The sequence below is a fragment of the Mangifera indica genome, chromosome 15 (assembly GCF_011075055.1).
Source record: "Mangifera indica cultivar Alphonso chromosome 15, CATAS_Mindica_2.1, whole genome shotgun sequence".
NCBI classification, from domain to species: domain Eukaryota; kingdom Viridiplantae; phylum Streptophyta; class Magnoliopsida; order Sapindales; family Anacardiaceae; genus Mangifera; species Mangifera indica.
Window position 1 is genome coordinate 3,027,415 of NC_058151.1, and position 17,225 is coordinate 3,044,639.

At 33.6% G+C, this 17,225-nt stretch overlaps 2 protein-coding genes across 4 annotated transcripts; both read left to right on the forward strand.

Moving 5' to 3' along the window:
• On the forward strand, nt 1-10,574 carry LOC123197951 (protein YLS7-like). 2 transcript variants are annotated; one of them, XM_044612486.1, is made up of 5 exons: nt 1-242; nt 497-959; nt 6,476-6,822; nt 7,825-8,099; nt 9,455-10,574. In XM_044612486.1, exons 2-5 carry the CDS (start codon nt 715-717, stop codon nt 10,256-10,258), a joined length of 1,671 nt encoding a protein of 556 aa, XP_044468421.1. In that variant the 5' UTR covers nt 1-242; nt 497-714; the 3' UTR covers nt 10,259-10,574. The 2 variants fall into 2 exon arrangements, with proteins under 2 accessions (XP_044468421.1, XP_044468420.1); XM_044612485.1 differs by lacking the exons at nt 1-242; nt 497-959 and adding an exon at nt 5,494-5,758 and having other exon boundaries at nt 6,013-6,822.
• A 1,340-nt stretch (nt 10,575-11,914) lies between these two features.
• Nucleotides 11,915-17,225, forward strand: LOC123197356 (65-kDa microtubule-associated protein 3-like). Of its 2 annotated transcripts, XM_044611612.1 has the most exons (14): nt 11,915-12,098; nt 12,290-12,361; nt 12,968-13,043; nt 13,197-13,403; nt 13,899-14,150; nt 14,285-14,494; nt 14,597-14,752; nt 14,874-15,033; nt 15,125-15,276; nt 15,354-15,441; nt 15,650-15,723; nt 15,832-15,906; nt 16,020-16,314; nt 16,548-17,225. In XM_044611612.1, the coding sequence occupies exons 3-14, from the start codon at nt 12,978-12,980 to the stop codon at nt 17,021-17,023; spliced, it is 2,211 nt and encodes a 736-aa protein (XP_044467547.1). In that variant the 5' UTR covers nt 11,915-12,098; nt 12,290-12,361; nt 12,968-12,977; the 3' UTR covers nt 17,024-17,225. The 2 variants fall into 2 exon arrangements, with proteins under 2 accessions (XP_044467547.1, XP_044467548.1); XM_044611613.1 differs by lacking the exon at nt 12,290-12,361 and having other exon boundaries at nt 11,916-12,098.

The window sequence follows — 17,225 nt, forward strand, 5'->3', positions numbered from 1 at the left end:
CCAATTTCTACGCTCATAGAAACTCGTTTACAATTTCAATTCCTAATTTTCTGTAAGTTCATTTATTTTAATTCAACTCCCGATCCGAGATCTCCTTTTCTTGTATAACACGCTTTGCTGCGAACATTTCGCGGGAGAAAAAGCAAAAGACAAATAGAAAGTAGAAACTCTCTTCGTCCAGCCAAAATGATCCTTTATCAGATGACACTCATAGTGTTTGGTGACTCTGGAGCTTGTTTTAGGTACCTAATTCTACCTGCATTGTATTTTTGTTATTATTTTTATGGAAGATTGTTGTTTCGTTGGATTTAAGATTCATGCTTTTTATGAATAATTTTATTATTATTTCTATGGAGGAATTTTGACGCATTTCTGTATAATTTTTCTTTTCTTTGTCCGTCCGTTAATCAATAACTATAATTATATTTTGTCTTCAAACTTAAAAGTTTTCTTACTGAGGTCAATTTTTGCTAAATTTGCTTTCTTACTTTTTCAGACCGTTGAAGGAAACGGGATTTTGAAGAAGCGTTTGAAGATCGAATTAGCGGTTTTGTCAGTAATCTTTACTGCTTTGCCGGTCTAGACCTTAGATTGGTCAATATCGAAGTTGATTTTAGAGGGATACTTTTGTTGGTATTGTGGTTTAGGAGTGGAAATTTTAGTTTAACTGTGTGTCCATGGTTGATACTCCGTTTTAGGATCTTAATTCTAGCCATGACATTGGCTTCTTTAGGGCCGGGGGCGTCTCCCACGGCTCTTTATCCGCGGACTCTTTCCTCCATTGCAATTTCAGTGGGAGGATTGGCCATGTTTTTGGTATTTGCTTCTTGGCTTCTAGTGTCTTATCCAGCTGGTTCCACGGTCCATGTTTATTTTTATGGTTTTGAGAAAAGAGTAGATGTTTCCCAGTCATATAGTAATCAAACAAATATTAAGGAGTTTGTGGATGCCACTGGTAGGCACTCGTCATCAGGGCTTAATTTAGAAGTTAGGAGTTTGTCAATGTTTCTGCAATTTGAGGGCATTTACGTCCTTCCAGGTTGTTGTACCGTTGAAATGGTTCAGATTTTAAAAAGTTGTTGCTTTAACCTAAAAAAAAACCCCCTAAATCGTATAGAATTTTTAGTTGTAAATAGTTCGAGTTTTGATTGATAAGCTACGTGAGTCATGCTATACAAATTTTATCCATTTTTTATGGATTATATAAATATACTCAATGCTCTAAGACTTTTAACTTCATATGTGTTTTACTTTCATCTTCAAACTTAAAAGTGAAATCTATAAATAATATTGTATTTATTCGTCTATTTTACATTTATCAACCAACCGTATAAAAAATATCTATAAATAATATAAGTGAATAGTATCACACATATTCACTTGTTTTATGCCTACCAATCAATCTTGTGAGCAATGTCTAGGAATAGTATCTTTATAAGCAATATCACATCTACCCATCTATCCACACATATTAACAAACTTTATAAATAATATTCATATCAGACCTATGATGAGTTCAAACCTGTCAATATAGATAGATTAGGTTTATCCTAAATTAAAAAAAAAATTATTTTCATTTTAAATTTAATGCAACATGCAATCCAAACGACGAGCTCAAATTCTTTAAAATTCCTAATTAACATTTCACCTTCAAATTTATAATTTTGTTTGTTAAAATGTATTTTTAAAGTAAAAAGTGTCGGACTCATAATGTTTTATTATTTTGTTTCACAAACACTTTTTTCATCATAAAATTTGATCAGTGTATTCATAAATCAATGAGTGATTTATGCATTTTTTTAATGTCTTTATTTTTTTAATTGAATGTTATACATATATATTCTCATTATTTTTGTGTAAATTATTTGTAATTTTATCTCATCGATGATTATTTTCATTGTTATTTCAAATAATGTAAAGTTATGTTCAAAATAAAAATTAAGATTTTGTATACATATTTTTATACAAAAAAGGCATATAAGATTTTGATAAAATGCCAAAGTTATATTTAAATAAGAATTAAAATTTTGAATATATTAAAATACTATATCATTAAGTGTTTTCAAAATATATTGAAATGAAAAATCTAATTTATTTTTATATTTAAATAATTGATATTTAAATTTCAAATATTCATACTTTTAGATATAATTCCCATTTTATATTGAAGAACCCTTTTTATATAGAAAATCACGTGCTATTGTATTTTTTTGCTTTTTCTTTTTCTGATATTGTATTTTTTTAACTAAAATTAAGTGGTTTTTAAAAAATTTTCTAAGAAGTTTTCAATAGGTCATCATTGCATGAAACTAGATCCTCTTGTCAATTTAGTGATACGTGTGTACTGGTAAGCGGTTGGATTTAAATTTTATTTTTATTTTAATATTTAAATTAGCCACAAATCATAATTATGTTGTTGAGATAAAACAAAATTAAGAGAAAAATATACTTAAAAAAAATTCTATATTCTACATCCACAAATTTTGTATATATGTATTCTATATATATCAAATTCATCTCAGGACTAAAGGTGATAGTGAGCCATATTAGATCACTTTTCATATAGTCTATTATGTCTGTAGATCTTATATCTGATTTGTATAAATACTAAAACCCACAATATGACCTGTGTTATAATAAGTCATGTTATGTCAAACTTTTAATAGGTTAATCCAAGGATTAAAGAATCGGATTGGATCGGTCGGTCAAACCAGACAGATTATGAATCGGTGCTATAAACAAACATTGTAGAAAACAAAATCGTTTTAAATTTGAAATCGGATTGGACCGCAGTCGAACCGTCGGTTCACATCTGAACCACGGTCCAATTGGTTTAGGCAGTTTCTGGTTTAAGGTTTCATACAAAAACTATAAAACCTTTTATTTTTTCTTCTTCCTTATCTTGTTGTGCAGGCAGGAGAAGAGTTGTTGCAAGTGACAACTTTCTCCAACTTCAGCGTTGTTGATTCATCTTTTGCCGACGACGATGACACCGAGAGGTGTTGGTTTCAATCGCAGGCTCACAAGACGGCAACGACGATAGTCAATTGTTTGAAAGGCTTAAAATCCCATTGCTACTGTAAACTTTTTATTGTGAAGTTTATTTAAAGTTTTTAACACTGAAGCATACTGCAATTTCTTTAAAATTTGGTCAAATGGTGTACAACAATTTTTTTGATAATTGTGAGATGATTTTATTGCAATTCTCTCTAATAACTTGGTCAACAAGTCAACATATAATATTTTAAATTTTACTTTTAACAGACTTTGAATTTTAGTGTTTGTGAATTTGTGTTATGGCTTTAGTTTTTATCAATTTGTGTTATGATTTTTATTGTTTAATAATAAGTTAATTTGTTATTATTAATTTGTAATTGAGTAATTATTTTTGTCAAGTTAATATGTTATTGTTAATTTGTAATTTTATGTTCAATATTTATGTTTAATACCATATATACTTTGTAAATTGTGAAAAGTATGCATAATATAAAATTTAGTATATAAAACATATATAATTAGATATAATTTTTTTAAATTATTACATAAAACTAGAATTCTGATCGAATCGATCAGTCCAAATGGTCCGACCGAAACCAATACTTAAAACAGTTTTTACTCCGGTCTGGTTTTAAGAACCTTGGGTTAATCTGTTATTAATTATATATTTTTTATTATTTTTTGTTATTTTTTTGGATTTCTTAAACTAATTTTTTTAATTTTCCTTATAGCATTAAATAATTAATAAATTTATATTCTCTATATTATTTTTTTGCTTTCTATAACATTAATAATAATTTTTTATTATTTTTTTAATTCTCTATCATATTAATAAATATTTTGGATTTTTTGTATAAATTTTTTACATAATAATTAATAAATTTCTTAAAAATTATCAACAATGTTGTGTAGGGTTGGATTGACTTACTGGCTGAACATTACTGGGCACAGCCTGCATGACTCACGGGCCGTGTTCCCCCGAGGTGATTAAAATAAGGGGAGTCTGGTGGGCCTTGGGCCGATCCGGCCCTTGACACCTTTACTCAGGACCAAAGAAACAGAGCTCTTCCAGAGGTTTCTACGAGTGCCACCTGTGCCCCATCAGAATCTGAAAAATGGAGTCCAACCCATATGAGCTAGCCGTGTGGACCCCACCACCAGACGCCGAACTTGAAGAAGGTAAAAATCAAAGCCGCCGCACAAGCAGTACACAGAGAAGACAATTTGCGTGGGCGCCCACCTGAATTCATTACGTCGATGGAGGATGTTTTTTAATCTATTTTCAAACTTTTTTACAGCGCGGTAAATTAACCCTCACGCCTACAGTGATTCCACTTTGATTAGCGTTCTCCCTTCACGCTACGCCCACTTGGGTTTATAAAAATTAACCAGTGCCCTAATTTTTTACTAATTATTCTCCCACATCAGATAAATAGGAGGTTGACTTGTAACTTTATGCTTTGCTTTCTCGTGAGTCCCACTGATTTTTTTTAAATCTTTATAATATCGTATACATATTATTAAAAAGATGAGAAGGTTTATCCTCACTTAAAAGTTTAGTTTTTTTTTTAATATATATTTATAAAATTTTAAAAATTAAAAAATTTAAATATTTATTTATAAATTATTAAATTTAATTAAAATGATTAGTTATAAAAAATAAAATAATTATTTTACTATTAAATTTTAAAATTCTAAAAATTTATATTATTTTTTCTGTTAGTTTTCTTTTATGGTTTCAAAATTTTTTTTCTATTTTTTTGCTACTGGTTTTGACTAAGCCACCTTCCTTCTTTGCCATTTATAATGGACAATAATATCTCATAAGCACAATTTGACGAAGTGCTACGTCTATCATTGACGAAGTGTTATGTCTATTATTGACGACGGAGAAAGAAGATTACTTAATTAGAGTTGGTCGTCAGAGAATGAAAAAAAGATTTTGAAACCCGAAGGGGGAAATGTAATTTGTTAAAACTTAATTTTAATGAAAAATTGTTATTAAAAAGAAAAATGATATAAATTTTTATATTTTTCAATATTATTAGTTAAATAACTATTTTATCTTTGATCATAACAAAAAAAGTTAAAAAGGATTGTATGATGCATGAATATTTAAGTTTTTAAAATTTTATAATTATGTGTTTGTAAATAGAGTAAACCTTAAATGAGAATAAGTCTGTTAGCCTATTAAAAATCATAATATTATATTACTGTTAGGGCATTTGAATATCTAGAAAATCTTATGTAAAATAAAATCTAATTATATATGAATATTTAGATAATATTAATTTTGAAAAGTATTTTTCAATCTTATTTCAATAACAAATTAAGGTTACGACATTTCAGTTGTAACTAACTAAGGTAGTTTTTAGTTGAGCGAATTTAATAGTCGGTGTTGACGGGGCGAAAAAATGGCTGTAATAATTTGGGGGCATTTCAGTAATTTAATATGAGCTATCTTTCCCAACATGGCACTCAAAATCTCTGGTTTTATTCCCACTGAGCAGAAACAAAAGCCAATTTCTACGCTGATAGAAACTCGTTTACAATTTCAATTCCTAATTTTCTGTAAGTTCATTTATTTTAATTCAACTCCCGATCCGAGATCTCCTTTTCTTTTATAACACGCTTTGCTGCGAACATTTCGCGGGAGAAAAAGCAAAAGACAAATAGAAAGTAGAAACTCTCTTCGTCCAGCCAAAATGATCCTTTATCAGATGACACTCACAGTGTTTGGTGACTCTGGAGCTTGTTTTAGGTACCTAATTCTACCTGCATTGTATTTTTGTTATTATTTTTATGGAAGATTGCTGTTTCGTTGGATTTAAGATTCTTGGTTTTTATGAATAATTTTATTATTATTTCTATGGAGGAATTTTGACGCAGTTCTGTATAATTTTTCTTTGCTTTGTCCGTCCGTTAATCAATAACTATAATTATATTTTGTCTTCAAACTTAAAAGTTTTCTTACTGAGGTCAATTTTTGCTAAATTTGCTTTCTTACTTTTTCAGACCGTTGAAGGAAACGGGATTTTGAAGAAGCGTTTGAAGGTCGAATTAGCGGTTTTGTCAGTAATCTTTACTGCTTTGCGGGTCTAGACCTTAGATTGGTCAATATCGAAGTTGATTTTAGAGGGATACTTTTGTTGGTATTGTGGTTTAGGAGTGGATATTTTAGTTTAACTGTGTGTCCATGGTTGATACTCCGTTTTAGGATCTTAATTCTAGCCATGACGTTGGCTTCTTTAGGGCCGGGGGCTTCTCCCGTGGCTCTTTATCCGCGGACTGTTTCCTCCATTGCAATTTCAGTGGGAGGATTGGCCATGTTTTTGGTATTTGCTTCTTGGTTTCTAGTGTCTTATCCAGCTGGTTCCACGGTCCATGTTTATTTTTATGGTTTTGAGAAAAGAGTAGATGTTTCCCAGTCATATAGTAATCAAACAAATATTAAGGAGTTTGTGGATGCCACTGGTAGGAACTCGTCATCAGGGCTTAATTTAGAAGTTAGGAATGTAATTGATCAGAATGTTTCAGTGCCTAAGTCCAGTGGGCTAGTTTCCAACGATACAAATGGTTTACAAATTGATTTGTCAGCCAGTCCAACAAGAGGAGAGGCAAAAGATGGTTCTGTAGTCTCCAATGTTAAGGAGGATGTCGAAAATAAGAAGGTGGATTTTGCTGCCTCACCAGATAAGTTAAATGGTGGAGATGCAGGGTCTGGTGATGCTAATAATCAAACTGGATCTTCTAATGAATTGGAAGCAAGGGCTGCTGCATCAACTGTGGGAAGCAATGCAACTAAGATTGGTTCAGTTGTTTCAGGTTTTCTATTGTCCTATTTAAACATCTTATATGCTTGATGAGTTTGATTTATTACTTGCTATATATATCATTCTATCTGTGGTGGAATCAGCTCTGAATTTGGAAATTGTTTTAAGAGTCGATTCATTGTGTTTACCCCTTTACTGGAGTTTAAAGATGGTAACTTTTCTATTAATCCTTAATATTTGTATCAACCATGTTCCTATTATCCAGTCATTAATGCACTTCATTTCACCGTTACCATTTCCCCCAAAACATATGGAATTCTTCCAGCAGAGAGCTAAAAAGAGAAAGCAAAAAAAAAAAAAAAACCAATTACTGTTGCTACTTATCCTTCTTCTGGCTTACTTAATATAATGGCTAAAAAGATTTCATTACTTGCTATATATATTGTTCTATCTGTGGCGGAATCTACCCTGAATTTGGAAATTGTTCTAAGAATTGATTTATTGTGTACCCTTTACTGGAGTCTAAAGATGGTAACTTTTCTTTTAATCCTTACTCTTTGTATCAACCATGCACCTATTATCCAGTCATTAATGTGCTTCATTTCATCTTTATCATTTCCCCCCAAAAAAGTATGGAATTCTTCCAGCTGAGTGCGAAAAAGAGAAGGCCTAAAAAAAAAACCGACAAAATGGTATGCAGCTGTTGTTACTTATCCTTATTCTGGCTTACCATATATAAATGGCTAAAAGGATTTTATGCAGTCTTTTCAGCCCAAATCTTTTCCTAAATCCAAACTCAGCGTCTTGTTTCCACATTTAATTACTAGTGATATCTTTGATATATTTATTACAAGAGGTAATTAAATATACCATGTTAGTTGAATGATTTATGTCAAAGTGTTGAAAGCATTATTCATGAACAGATGTAGATGATCAGCATTGATTGCTGTTGAATAGAAGCAATACTTTTACTGTTTTTCTGTTGTATTGCCCCTATATTCTTCCTACTCAATAAATCAAGCTTCTAATTTGTAACTTGATTATCTAAATGCAGGTTGCAATCTGTACCAAGGAAGTTGGGTTTATGATTCTTCTGGACCACTGTACACCAACAACACATGCCCTGTCCTGACACAGATGCAGAACTGCCAAGGAAATGGGAGACCTGACAAGGACTACGAGAATTGGCGGTGGAAACCCTCTCAATGTGACCTCCCCCGATTTGATGCTAAGAAGTTTCTAGAGTTGATGAGGGGAAAGACACTAGCTTTCATTGGAGATTCTGTTGCTCGAAACCAGATGGAATCAATGTTATGCCTTCTCTGGCAGGCAAGTATCAACAGTTTCTGCATTGTTGTTTTATTATTAGCAAAATCTTGTGCTGCATCTGTTCACATCTCAATTTAGGGAGACATGAGTCCTTTGTACATCTTGTATAAATTCAACATGGTAGATGAATTTCTAACTATGTTCAAAACCGTGGGACATATCTCAAAATTGGTAACTGGAGCTATCTTGTGCCAATATTCTTAGGAGCAAGATTTTCAGCCTCTGAGGGGTTACTTTCATTAGATACCAGTGATTTTGAGTGTTTTCTTATCTAAGCTCTATGATGCTGATTGTGGTGATTTCAATTTTTTTAAAATTGTTTTTGAGAGTGCGAACAAACACACTACTCAATTTACTATTGAAACGTTCAAAATAGTAATTCTACAAATGGCAATAACCTAGGGCTCCAATCGAGATACCTGAGTAATTGTAAAGAGATGACTATGGCACACATTACATGGAGTCTTAAATAACAATATAAGATACCATTGGATAGGGTTGCAATCGAGTTGAATCAAGTTGAGTATTGTTTTGCTTGAGCTTGACTTAATAAGGTTTTGAACAAAGCTCAAGCTCAAGAGTTGTAGGTTCGAGCTTGAGATATGAACGATTGATTTGAGTTCGATTCAAGAAATAACAGTTAAAATTCATAACCTATACATTTGTTAATACCCCTCATATTTGAAGTCAGAGAGTAGAATTTTAGGGGTGTAAATGCAAGTCTTGGCTTGTTTATAGCCCTACCATTGGGATGAGACATAGATGGTGAATTTGGTTGAGCGTGATATGTTTTACATTTGTGAAATAAAGCTGGTGAAAAATAGTTCAAAATTCATCTCCCCAACCCAACCACACATTTACCCTTGTCCCACCCCATCCCAACTTCAAAAAAGAAAAAAGACCCAAAATATAACTTTGTTTGATTTGATGTCATATAGGATTCTAGCTTGCACTTTTTACCTATTTGTATAGCCTGTTTCAGAGAATTGGTTGGCTAATTCACTTTTGTTATTGTTGTTTATCTGGTTTAACTTAAAGTTTAGTCCATATTTGCTCCTAAACCATGTTTTTACAACATTATTTCTTTATATCAAGTCTTTTTGTTGATTATTTTTTTAAAGTAGTCCTAGAACAGGAAAAAAAAAGGAAAAATTTCTTCTTGTTTCTCTCACATACTTAGAGCTGGCCTGTGTTGCAAAATATGTGAGGCTGAAATCAGTGTGCTTAATCGTCACATTTACTGAGAATCAGTGGGTTTTTTCTGTTAGAATGAGATATTTTGTCTTTTGTTTGATACTTGACTATTTGGGGCAATATTCTTACTCACAAAATAAATAATCCTTGGATATTTTCAGGTTGAAGCTCCAAAAAATCGAGGCAATCGCAAAATGCAACGATGGTACTTCAGGTCAACATCTGTAATGATTGTCCGGATATGGTCCTCTTGGCTTGTTCACAAAACCAATGAACCATTTGCTTCTGCTTCTGCTGGTGTTGACAAGCTCCACCTTGATAGTCCAGATGAATACTTCATGGATTATATTCAAGATTTTGATGTGATTGTTCTTTCTTCGGGCCATTGGTTTGCTAAGCAGTCAGTGTATATCTTGAATAATGAGATTGTGGGAGGACAGTTATGGTGGCCAAAGACTTCTGGGCCAATGCAGGTTAACAATGTTGAAGCATTTGGGATATCTGTTGAGACAGCTCTTACTGCCATTTCAACACATCCAAACTACACAGGACTTACCATTGTGCGATCATACTCTCCTGATCACTATGAGGGTGGTGCCTGGAATACAGGTGGATCATGTACTGGAAAGGAAAAACCTCTTGGACCTGGTGAGTTAGTGAAAAATGGATTCACAGATATAATGCACGAGAAACAGGTGACAGGTTTCAACAATGCACTCAAGAAGGCAACAAATCAATCAAAGCTGAGGCTGATGGATATCACCGATGCCTTTAGCTACCGCCATGATGGGCATCCTGGCCCCTATCGAAGTCCTGACCCAAATAAAATCACAAAACGTGGTCGAGATGGAAGGCCCCCACCGCAGGATTGCTTACACTGGTGCATGCCAGGTCCAGTCGACACCTGGAATGAACTTGTGCTTGAAATCATAAGGAAAGAATTTGAGGGCAACCAAAGCTCATGATCAAACAATTGACATGTTTCTACCGTGGCAAAGAGGTCAGCCAACTGCATTCTTGTGCTTCTGTAATCAAAGGTTAGACTTTCAGTAGTATCTAAATCAAGTGTAGTATCTAAATCAAGTTACACAAGGGTTACGGTCTATTCCATTTTTTTTTTTTTCAAATTTCTTATATAGGAAAAAAAAAGGGGTTTGTAGAGAAATTCTCCATTGTTACAGATATGGAGATCAGCATCTAATAGCTTTATTTTTAGGGGGAGGCTTTCGGAATAAACTAAAATCTATACTTGAGTTTCAATATAATTTCAGTTATGTGGCAGTAATGTGTGAATGGCCAGCTTGAAATGGTTTTCTCAGTAGAGGATCAATAGTATCAAAATAGATTGGCCATGGTTAGTTCATTGTCAGTTCAAAATCTCACAATCAGATGTTATCATCGCAGCTTATACTGATATATTTGTATTATTTGTTTGTATATATAATATTTCTCTTATCGCTTTTACTGTTGCACTAAAAGTACATTTGATTTGAATAATCTTTTATTACGAAAAATAAAATATTATCAAAAAGATAAATTTCCTAAGAGATTATTGTTATGTTTGATAAAAATTGATAGGTGTGAATAATTATTATGTTCGATTAAATGTAATAAAATAATATTTTATTTAAATATATTTAAGTATAATTATTTTAAATATTTTTTTTATGTTATTAATTATATTAATTAAAAATAAAAATATTTTTGTAAAATAGGTGAAAAAAAAGTCAAATAATCTGTTATATTATTATTAATAATAAAAATTTATCAAAATTTTTTATTACTGATAATTTGTAGGCACCCTTAACTAAATATCAGCCAAAGCTTATAATATTTTGACCTTTTGGTCTCCATCTTAGCAATTCTCGGTTATGGTAAAAATTTTATATGAAGAAGATGATAATGTGCTTTTATCACTGTAAAATTAATGTTGTCTGCAGTGGAAGTCATGTAGTTGTACAAGGAATATTATGCTTAAAATTGCTTCTTTCAGTTCTGAGTTTCCCTTTTTTTTTAACTCATCCGAACTGAATCATCAGTTTTAAACTAAATTAATCATACAAAATAAGATATGTTTTGGATTTAATAATCAATCAAATAAAAAAAATTTGAATTTTTATTTTATACATGATACCTCCTATTTTACTTCTTAAACTATCGTAAACACAACCAAACGGTTCCTTCAGATATTGGGCCACGTAAGTAACGACAAATGCAACGGACTTTAGCGTCCGTTCCACATAAATGGGAGTTTGTCCTTCTCTACGGAAGTTTCACATAAGAGTCTCCATCCAATAAACCACGTCCACGTCACTTAAAGTCGTTGCTGTGGTCTGCTGACGTGTTGCAATGACATAAGTCGATTTTCAAATATACAAATGAATCCAAATATATATAATAAAAGCCGTCATCACATCGATGAACCGTTTTAATCTGATGACAAACAAAGTTGACGGTTCAGATCCACGTCAGTTCCTGGAATGGAGCACAGCTGATTTGTGAGCTCGCCTCAGTGGAATTTGAAATTCAAATCAACTTGGGCCCCTGAAACAAATAACGCCCACCATTTAAAACATACCCATAACAAGCGCTCTTCAACGGTCTAATTTCCATAAACGGCTACCTTCGATTTCTCTTTTAACTTTTTCTGCATCAAAAGTAATTTCAACCTTAATTATCGTATACTATTTTCCAAAATCTTTTTTCAGGAAAAGAAAATTTCTCAGGAAAAGTAAAAACTCAAACACATTGCTAAGAATAGGAGAATTTGTTAAGCCAGAGCACTCAGGCTATTCTATTCTTCAGGTTTGTCTTCAGCTCTGTACTACCACTATTCTTGTTCTTTATTTATTTATCCTCTTCAGATTTAGTAATATTTCGAATTATTGTCGCTGTTCTCCGAGATTATGAGAACAGCACTTGACGGAGCCTAATTTTATTATTTCACGTTATTGAGACGTTTCAATTGAAGAAATTTTGTTCTGTTTATTTTCCAGAAAAATATACGAAATCACACGTTAGAAAAGAAATAAGAAAATTTGAAAGCGGAAGCTTTCTTTATTCTACAGGTTTGTTTTTAGACCTTTACGTGCATTCTCTTCAGTTTCCTACTTTTTTTCGTAATTTTATGTTTGGCTTTCGAGAAAGTGCAGGAAAACTGAAGTAAAGCGAATTCGTAGGACTTCGATTTTTTTTTTCGTGGTTTAGGATCAGCGATTTATGTCAAATTATTTTTCTCGTTGTTTGAAAATATCATCTGTTTTTTTCTCTTGTTTAAAGATGTCCTACGTTGCGAATTTAGTCTGATGAGCAATTTTTGTTATCGATTCATGCTAGCTAACGGTTTATAAATATAAGAAAAAATTAGATAATCGTTTCTAATTAAGCGAAATCAAGAAGACTTGCTGACAGAAGCTGCAAATTCGGGTAAATGTTTGGCAGTTTGAAATTCTTAAAATGTGGGTGAGAAATGTAACCCTTGCAATACATATTTTATGATTATGAGTTGATGAAATTAGGCTGTGCACGACTTTTTTTTTTTTTTTTTTGGGGGTTCTTCAAGACGTACTTGTTGGTTGCTTGTGCTATATTATTTTGTTACGCTTTGTTGTTTTCGGGAAATTCTGGAAATATTTTTTCTTTACTAATTGCCTATATTGTTTTGGCTGGCCCAGGTTCTGCAACATGTCTAGCAATGATCCGCTTCTGCAAGTGGAGACAACTTGTGGAACACTTCTCTATGAACTTCAGGTTGCTTATAACCTTAGAAAAAAGAAAGCCTTAAAGTTTATGCAAAACGCTAGTTTATCATGCTTTTAAACTTTTATATTTAATGGTTCTTTATGTAAGTACTAGCTGCAAAACTATGTAACTTATATTTCTTTTACTTGTGGAAAATACCAGATAATCTGGGATGAAGTTGGGGAGACGGACACTGATAGGGATAAAATGCTGCTTGAGCTCGAGCAAGAATGTCTTCAAGTATACAGAAGAAAGGTGGATCAGGCGAATCAGAGTAGAGCGCAGCTGAGGCAGACAATTGCAGACTCTGAAGCTGAACTTGCAGCCATTTGTTCTGCACTGGGGGAGCGACCTGTTCATATTAGGCAGGTTAGAAATGATTTATCGATTTCAACTGGGTGTAATAAATTGAACCAGCTAAAGTGGTTGTTGCTTTATAAACTGCAGTGGTTTAAATGACGATTTCTTACAAGTTATTCTGCGAGTCTGTTAATCTTGTGAAGATTTAAAACTGAAATTAGAAAATAGTATAATTGGAATATTTTTGCATTCGGTTTTCCAATGATTGTTAGTGTGACTGACAGTGAAAAAGAAAATATGGGAATTAAGTTGATTGATGTTTTATTTGATCACTTCTAATAGACCAGGTTTAATAAGGTTATAAACTAGGCGAGATCAGCAGCTTGCAAAGCATTGTTGTTAACATGAGACAAGAAAGGTTGCAGAGTAATGTAAAATTTTGGTTATCGTCAAAAATAATTTGTTTTGAGATCCCAATTATTTCCTTTTACCCAGTTATTTTCAAAGTTTCAGTGCAGTTTGATTTTTATTGAAACTTGTTTGCTTATGAGCCTGTATTTTCAGTCTGATCAAAGTGTCAGAAGCTTGAAGGAAGAGCTCAGGAGAATTCTTCCGCAAATGGAAGAAATGCGAAAAAGAAAAACAGACAGAAGAAATCAATTCGTTGATGTTTTGGAGCAAATACGGATGATAAAAAATGAGATCCATGAGTCAGCAGTATATACATCTTCAAATACAGTTGTGGATGAAGCAGATTTATCTCTCAGAAAGCTGGAGGAATTTCACAGAGAGCTCCTTGGACTCCAGAAAGAAAAGGTTAAACTAATTTTATATATGTATATATAGCGCACACACACACACACGTCCACCTTTTTTTCTGTTATCATCAAACCTTAGATTCTAACTGTCAATATTTCTGAACTTCCTGCTTGGATCTTCTTTGCTTGCAGAGTGATCGGGTGAAGAAGGTTCAGGAGCTCCTGAACATTTTGAACTCTCTTTGCTTGGTGCTTGGTATGGATTTCAAGCCCACAGTTAGTGAAGTTCATCCTAGTTTAGGTGACTCTGAAGGAACAAGGAGTATAAGTAATGATACTATTGAACGACTGACTATTGCAATAGACAAACTGCGAGAAGTTAAGATACAGAGAATGCAAAAGGTAGTGTTAACTACTTATCCTAAAATTGATATTTTGTTCTGATGAGTCATTCAAAATTCTCTCCTTTCTGTTTTACCATATTGACCCTTGGAGTCATGGCAGCTGCAAGATCTTGCTACTACCATGTTGGAGCTATGGAATTTGATGGATACACCTATTGAAGAGCAGCAGATGTTTCAGAATGTTACCTGCAATATTGCTGCTTCTGAGCATGAAATAACAGAACCCAATACTCTCTCTGTGGACTTCCTTAATTGTGTAAGTCATTGGCATTTGCAAATGGGTATTCCTGAGCTTCTGCCAGTTCTTCTGATTCTGTATTTGCAAATTCTGGTTGGGTAGGCTTTGAGAGTGATAAAGAGTCTGATGTGTTTTGCAGGTTGAGGCAGAGGTTTCTCGGTTGGAAGAGTTGAAGTTGAGCAAAATGAAAGAACTTGTTTTGAAGAAAAGATCAGAACTAGAGGAGATCTGCAGAAAAACACACATGGTTCCAGAATATGATAGTTCGATGGAAGATGCCATTGAAGCCATCGAGTCTGGTAAGTTCTTTGATGATACAAGTCATTTTGTCACTTCGTATTGCTTTCATCCCTAATTTTTTTGAATGTTTGGCAATTTCCACTGATGCAGAAGCCTTGGACCCAGCTAGCATTCTTGAACAGATTGAACTTCAGATAGCCACTGTTAAAGAGGAGGCTTTTAGCAGGAAAGAAATACTTGAAAAGATTGAGAAATGGTTGGCAGCATGTGAGGAGGAGAGCTGGCTTGAGGAGTACAACAGGGTTGGCTGTTACACCATCTCGTATTTAATTACATTTATCTTAATTGCTTAGCTTAGTTGTCATCTGTGGTTGTACAGGATGAAAACAGATACAATGCTGGAAAAGGTGCTCATCTTACTCTAAAGCGTGCTGAGAAAGCTCGTTCCTTGGTTAATAAACTTCCAGGTAGATACTGCTTGCCTGAGTTGATGAGTTTGATCAACTCGTTTATCTGCTAAAAAAAGATTCCAAGTTGTTTTCGATGACAAGAAGTTCTACGCAGTTTATCTTCCAACCATTTCCATCCATGGCATCTATATGTCATTCCATTTCAAGTTCTACATATATTCTTTTATAATTCTTGCAGTTGTAAGCTCTCTTGAATATTTGTCAGGAATGGTGGAAGCATTGACTTCAAAAACCTTAGCATGGGAAAAGGACAGAGGTGTTCAATTCTTATACGACGGTGTAAGTAATCTTATTTATTTCTGAAGGTTTATATCCCTGACTGATAGTTGAACTTTCGTCAGTCTTTCTGAAATTGCCTGAACTTTTCTTGTTCTTTTCATTTTCCAGGTTCACTTACTTTCCATGCTTGAAGAATACACTATATTACGACAAGAGAAGGAGCAAGAACGACGTTGGCAGCGGGTATGAGCCTGTCATTTTGCTCAATACTTACGTGCTGTGGAGAAACTTATGCAGTTCCTGATTGAATTTGAGCTGATTATGATCGAGTTACAATTGTTTCTCTTCTTCTTTAGGACCAAAAGAAACTTCAGGGACAACTTATAGCAGAGCAAGAGGCACTTTATGGATCAAAACCAAGCCCTTCAAAGGTTCAGAGTGTGAAAAAAACCCCTAGAGTTTCAACTGGTAGCGCAAGCAGTAGAAGACTATCATCAATAGGAGGAACAATGCTTCAGACTCCTAAACCTGATTCAATTAGTTCCATAAAAGCTACTCCCAATTCACGTCCAATAAGAAAAATTGACCGGATGCTCCAAAATGACAATTCAAATGCCCAACAAGACGATGGTTTTTCCTCTGCATCAGCTGGTAAGCACAACTGGCCCTTACCTGATTTACATTCTCTTAAATGTTTTATCTTTTTCATACTGGTCAAGGAAAGCATCATAAATATGTTCAACATTCCAAGGAATCTTTGAACTCTTTTGGAATTCGATTTAGGTTCTTTAAGATAATTGAGATGTCGTTACTAACAAAATTTACATTGAATTTCATCATATAACTTCATTTCACTCTATGTTTCTTTTTGCCAATTTTTGTAGCTAGAAAAGGCTTGGACATGGTTGGTGTTCCCATAAAGCAGCAGTCCTTAGGCAGTGATACTTGTGAACCAGAGTCTCCACTGATACGGAAACCATTTTCACCCATCTCTTCAACAACATCATCAAAATCCAACATGACAAACTTGTTGGACGATTTTAGTACCAACTGTGAGACAACACTGCCGAAAATCATCCCACCTAATGATTTGTCATACACAACTCCGTTGAAAACAACTTCAATTGTGGACGAAGAGAACAGGACTCCCCAGGCAATGCCAATTCCTCTACTTCCTACACCTTCAACCGTGTCAATGCCAATGCAAACGGCCATGACTCCCGCGCCTGCACCAACTGCACCGATCCCTTTTAGTGACGCCAGCTCAGTCGATGAAATTCCAGAAGAGATTGAGTATTCATTTGAGGAAAGAAGAGCCGGATTCGTTCTTCCGAAATCCCAGTCAATGATACCAGTTTGATGTTCCAGTAAGTTTAGGCCAACATGGATGGATTTAGCCTTCATTCTTAATTTTTTTTACAATCGTTGTAGGATAAGTCAATTGTAAATTGGCTTTTTCTGATTGTGTACATTGTCTGGGAGCCGTGACTGACCGTGGACTAGATGGTTGAAACTTGATTTTAATGGGTTAATTTGAGATTTTACTTTGGAATTGGTTTAAA

What these genes read in the sequence shown, in the direction of transcription:
- LOC123197951 (XM_044612486.1), top strand. Translation starts at nt 715, where the DNA reads ATGACATTGGCTTCTTTAGGGCCGGGGGCGTCTCCCACGGCTCTTTAT. An exon ending in TTTGTGGATGCCACTGGTAG is followed by an intron (nt 960 to 6,475) that starts GCACTCGTCATC and finishes TGCCACTGGTAG; the next exon opens with GAACTCGTCATCAGGGCTTA. An exon ending in GATTGGTTCAGTTGTTTCAG is followed by an intron (nt 6,823 to 7,824) that starts GTTTTCTATTGT and finishes ATCTAAATGCAG; the next exon opens with GTTGCAATCTGTACCAAGGA.
- LOC123197356 (XM_044611612.1), top strand. Translation starts at nt 12,978, where the DNA reads ATGTCTAGCAATGATCCGCTTCTGCAAGTGGAGACAACTTGTGGAACA. An exon ending in TTGGACTCCAGAAAGAAAAG is followed by an intron (nt 14,151 to 14,284) that starts GTTAAACTAATT and finishes CTTTGCTTGCAG; the next exon opens with AGTGATCGGGTGAAGAAGGT. An exon ending in CTTGGTTAATAAACTTCCAG is followed by an intron (nt 15,442 to 15,649) that starts GTAGATACTGCT and finishes AATATTTGTCAG; the next exon opens with GAATGGTGGAAGCATTGACT.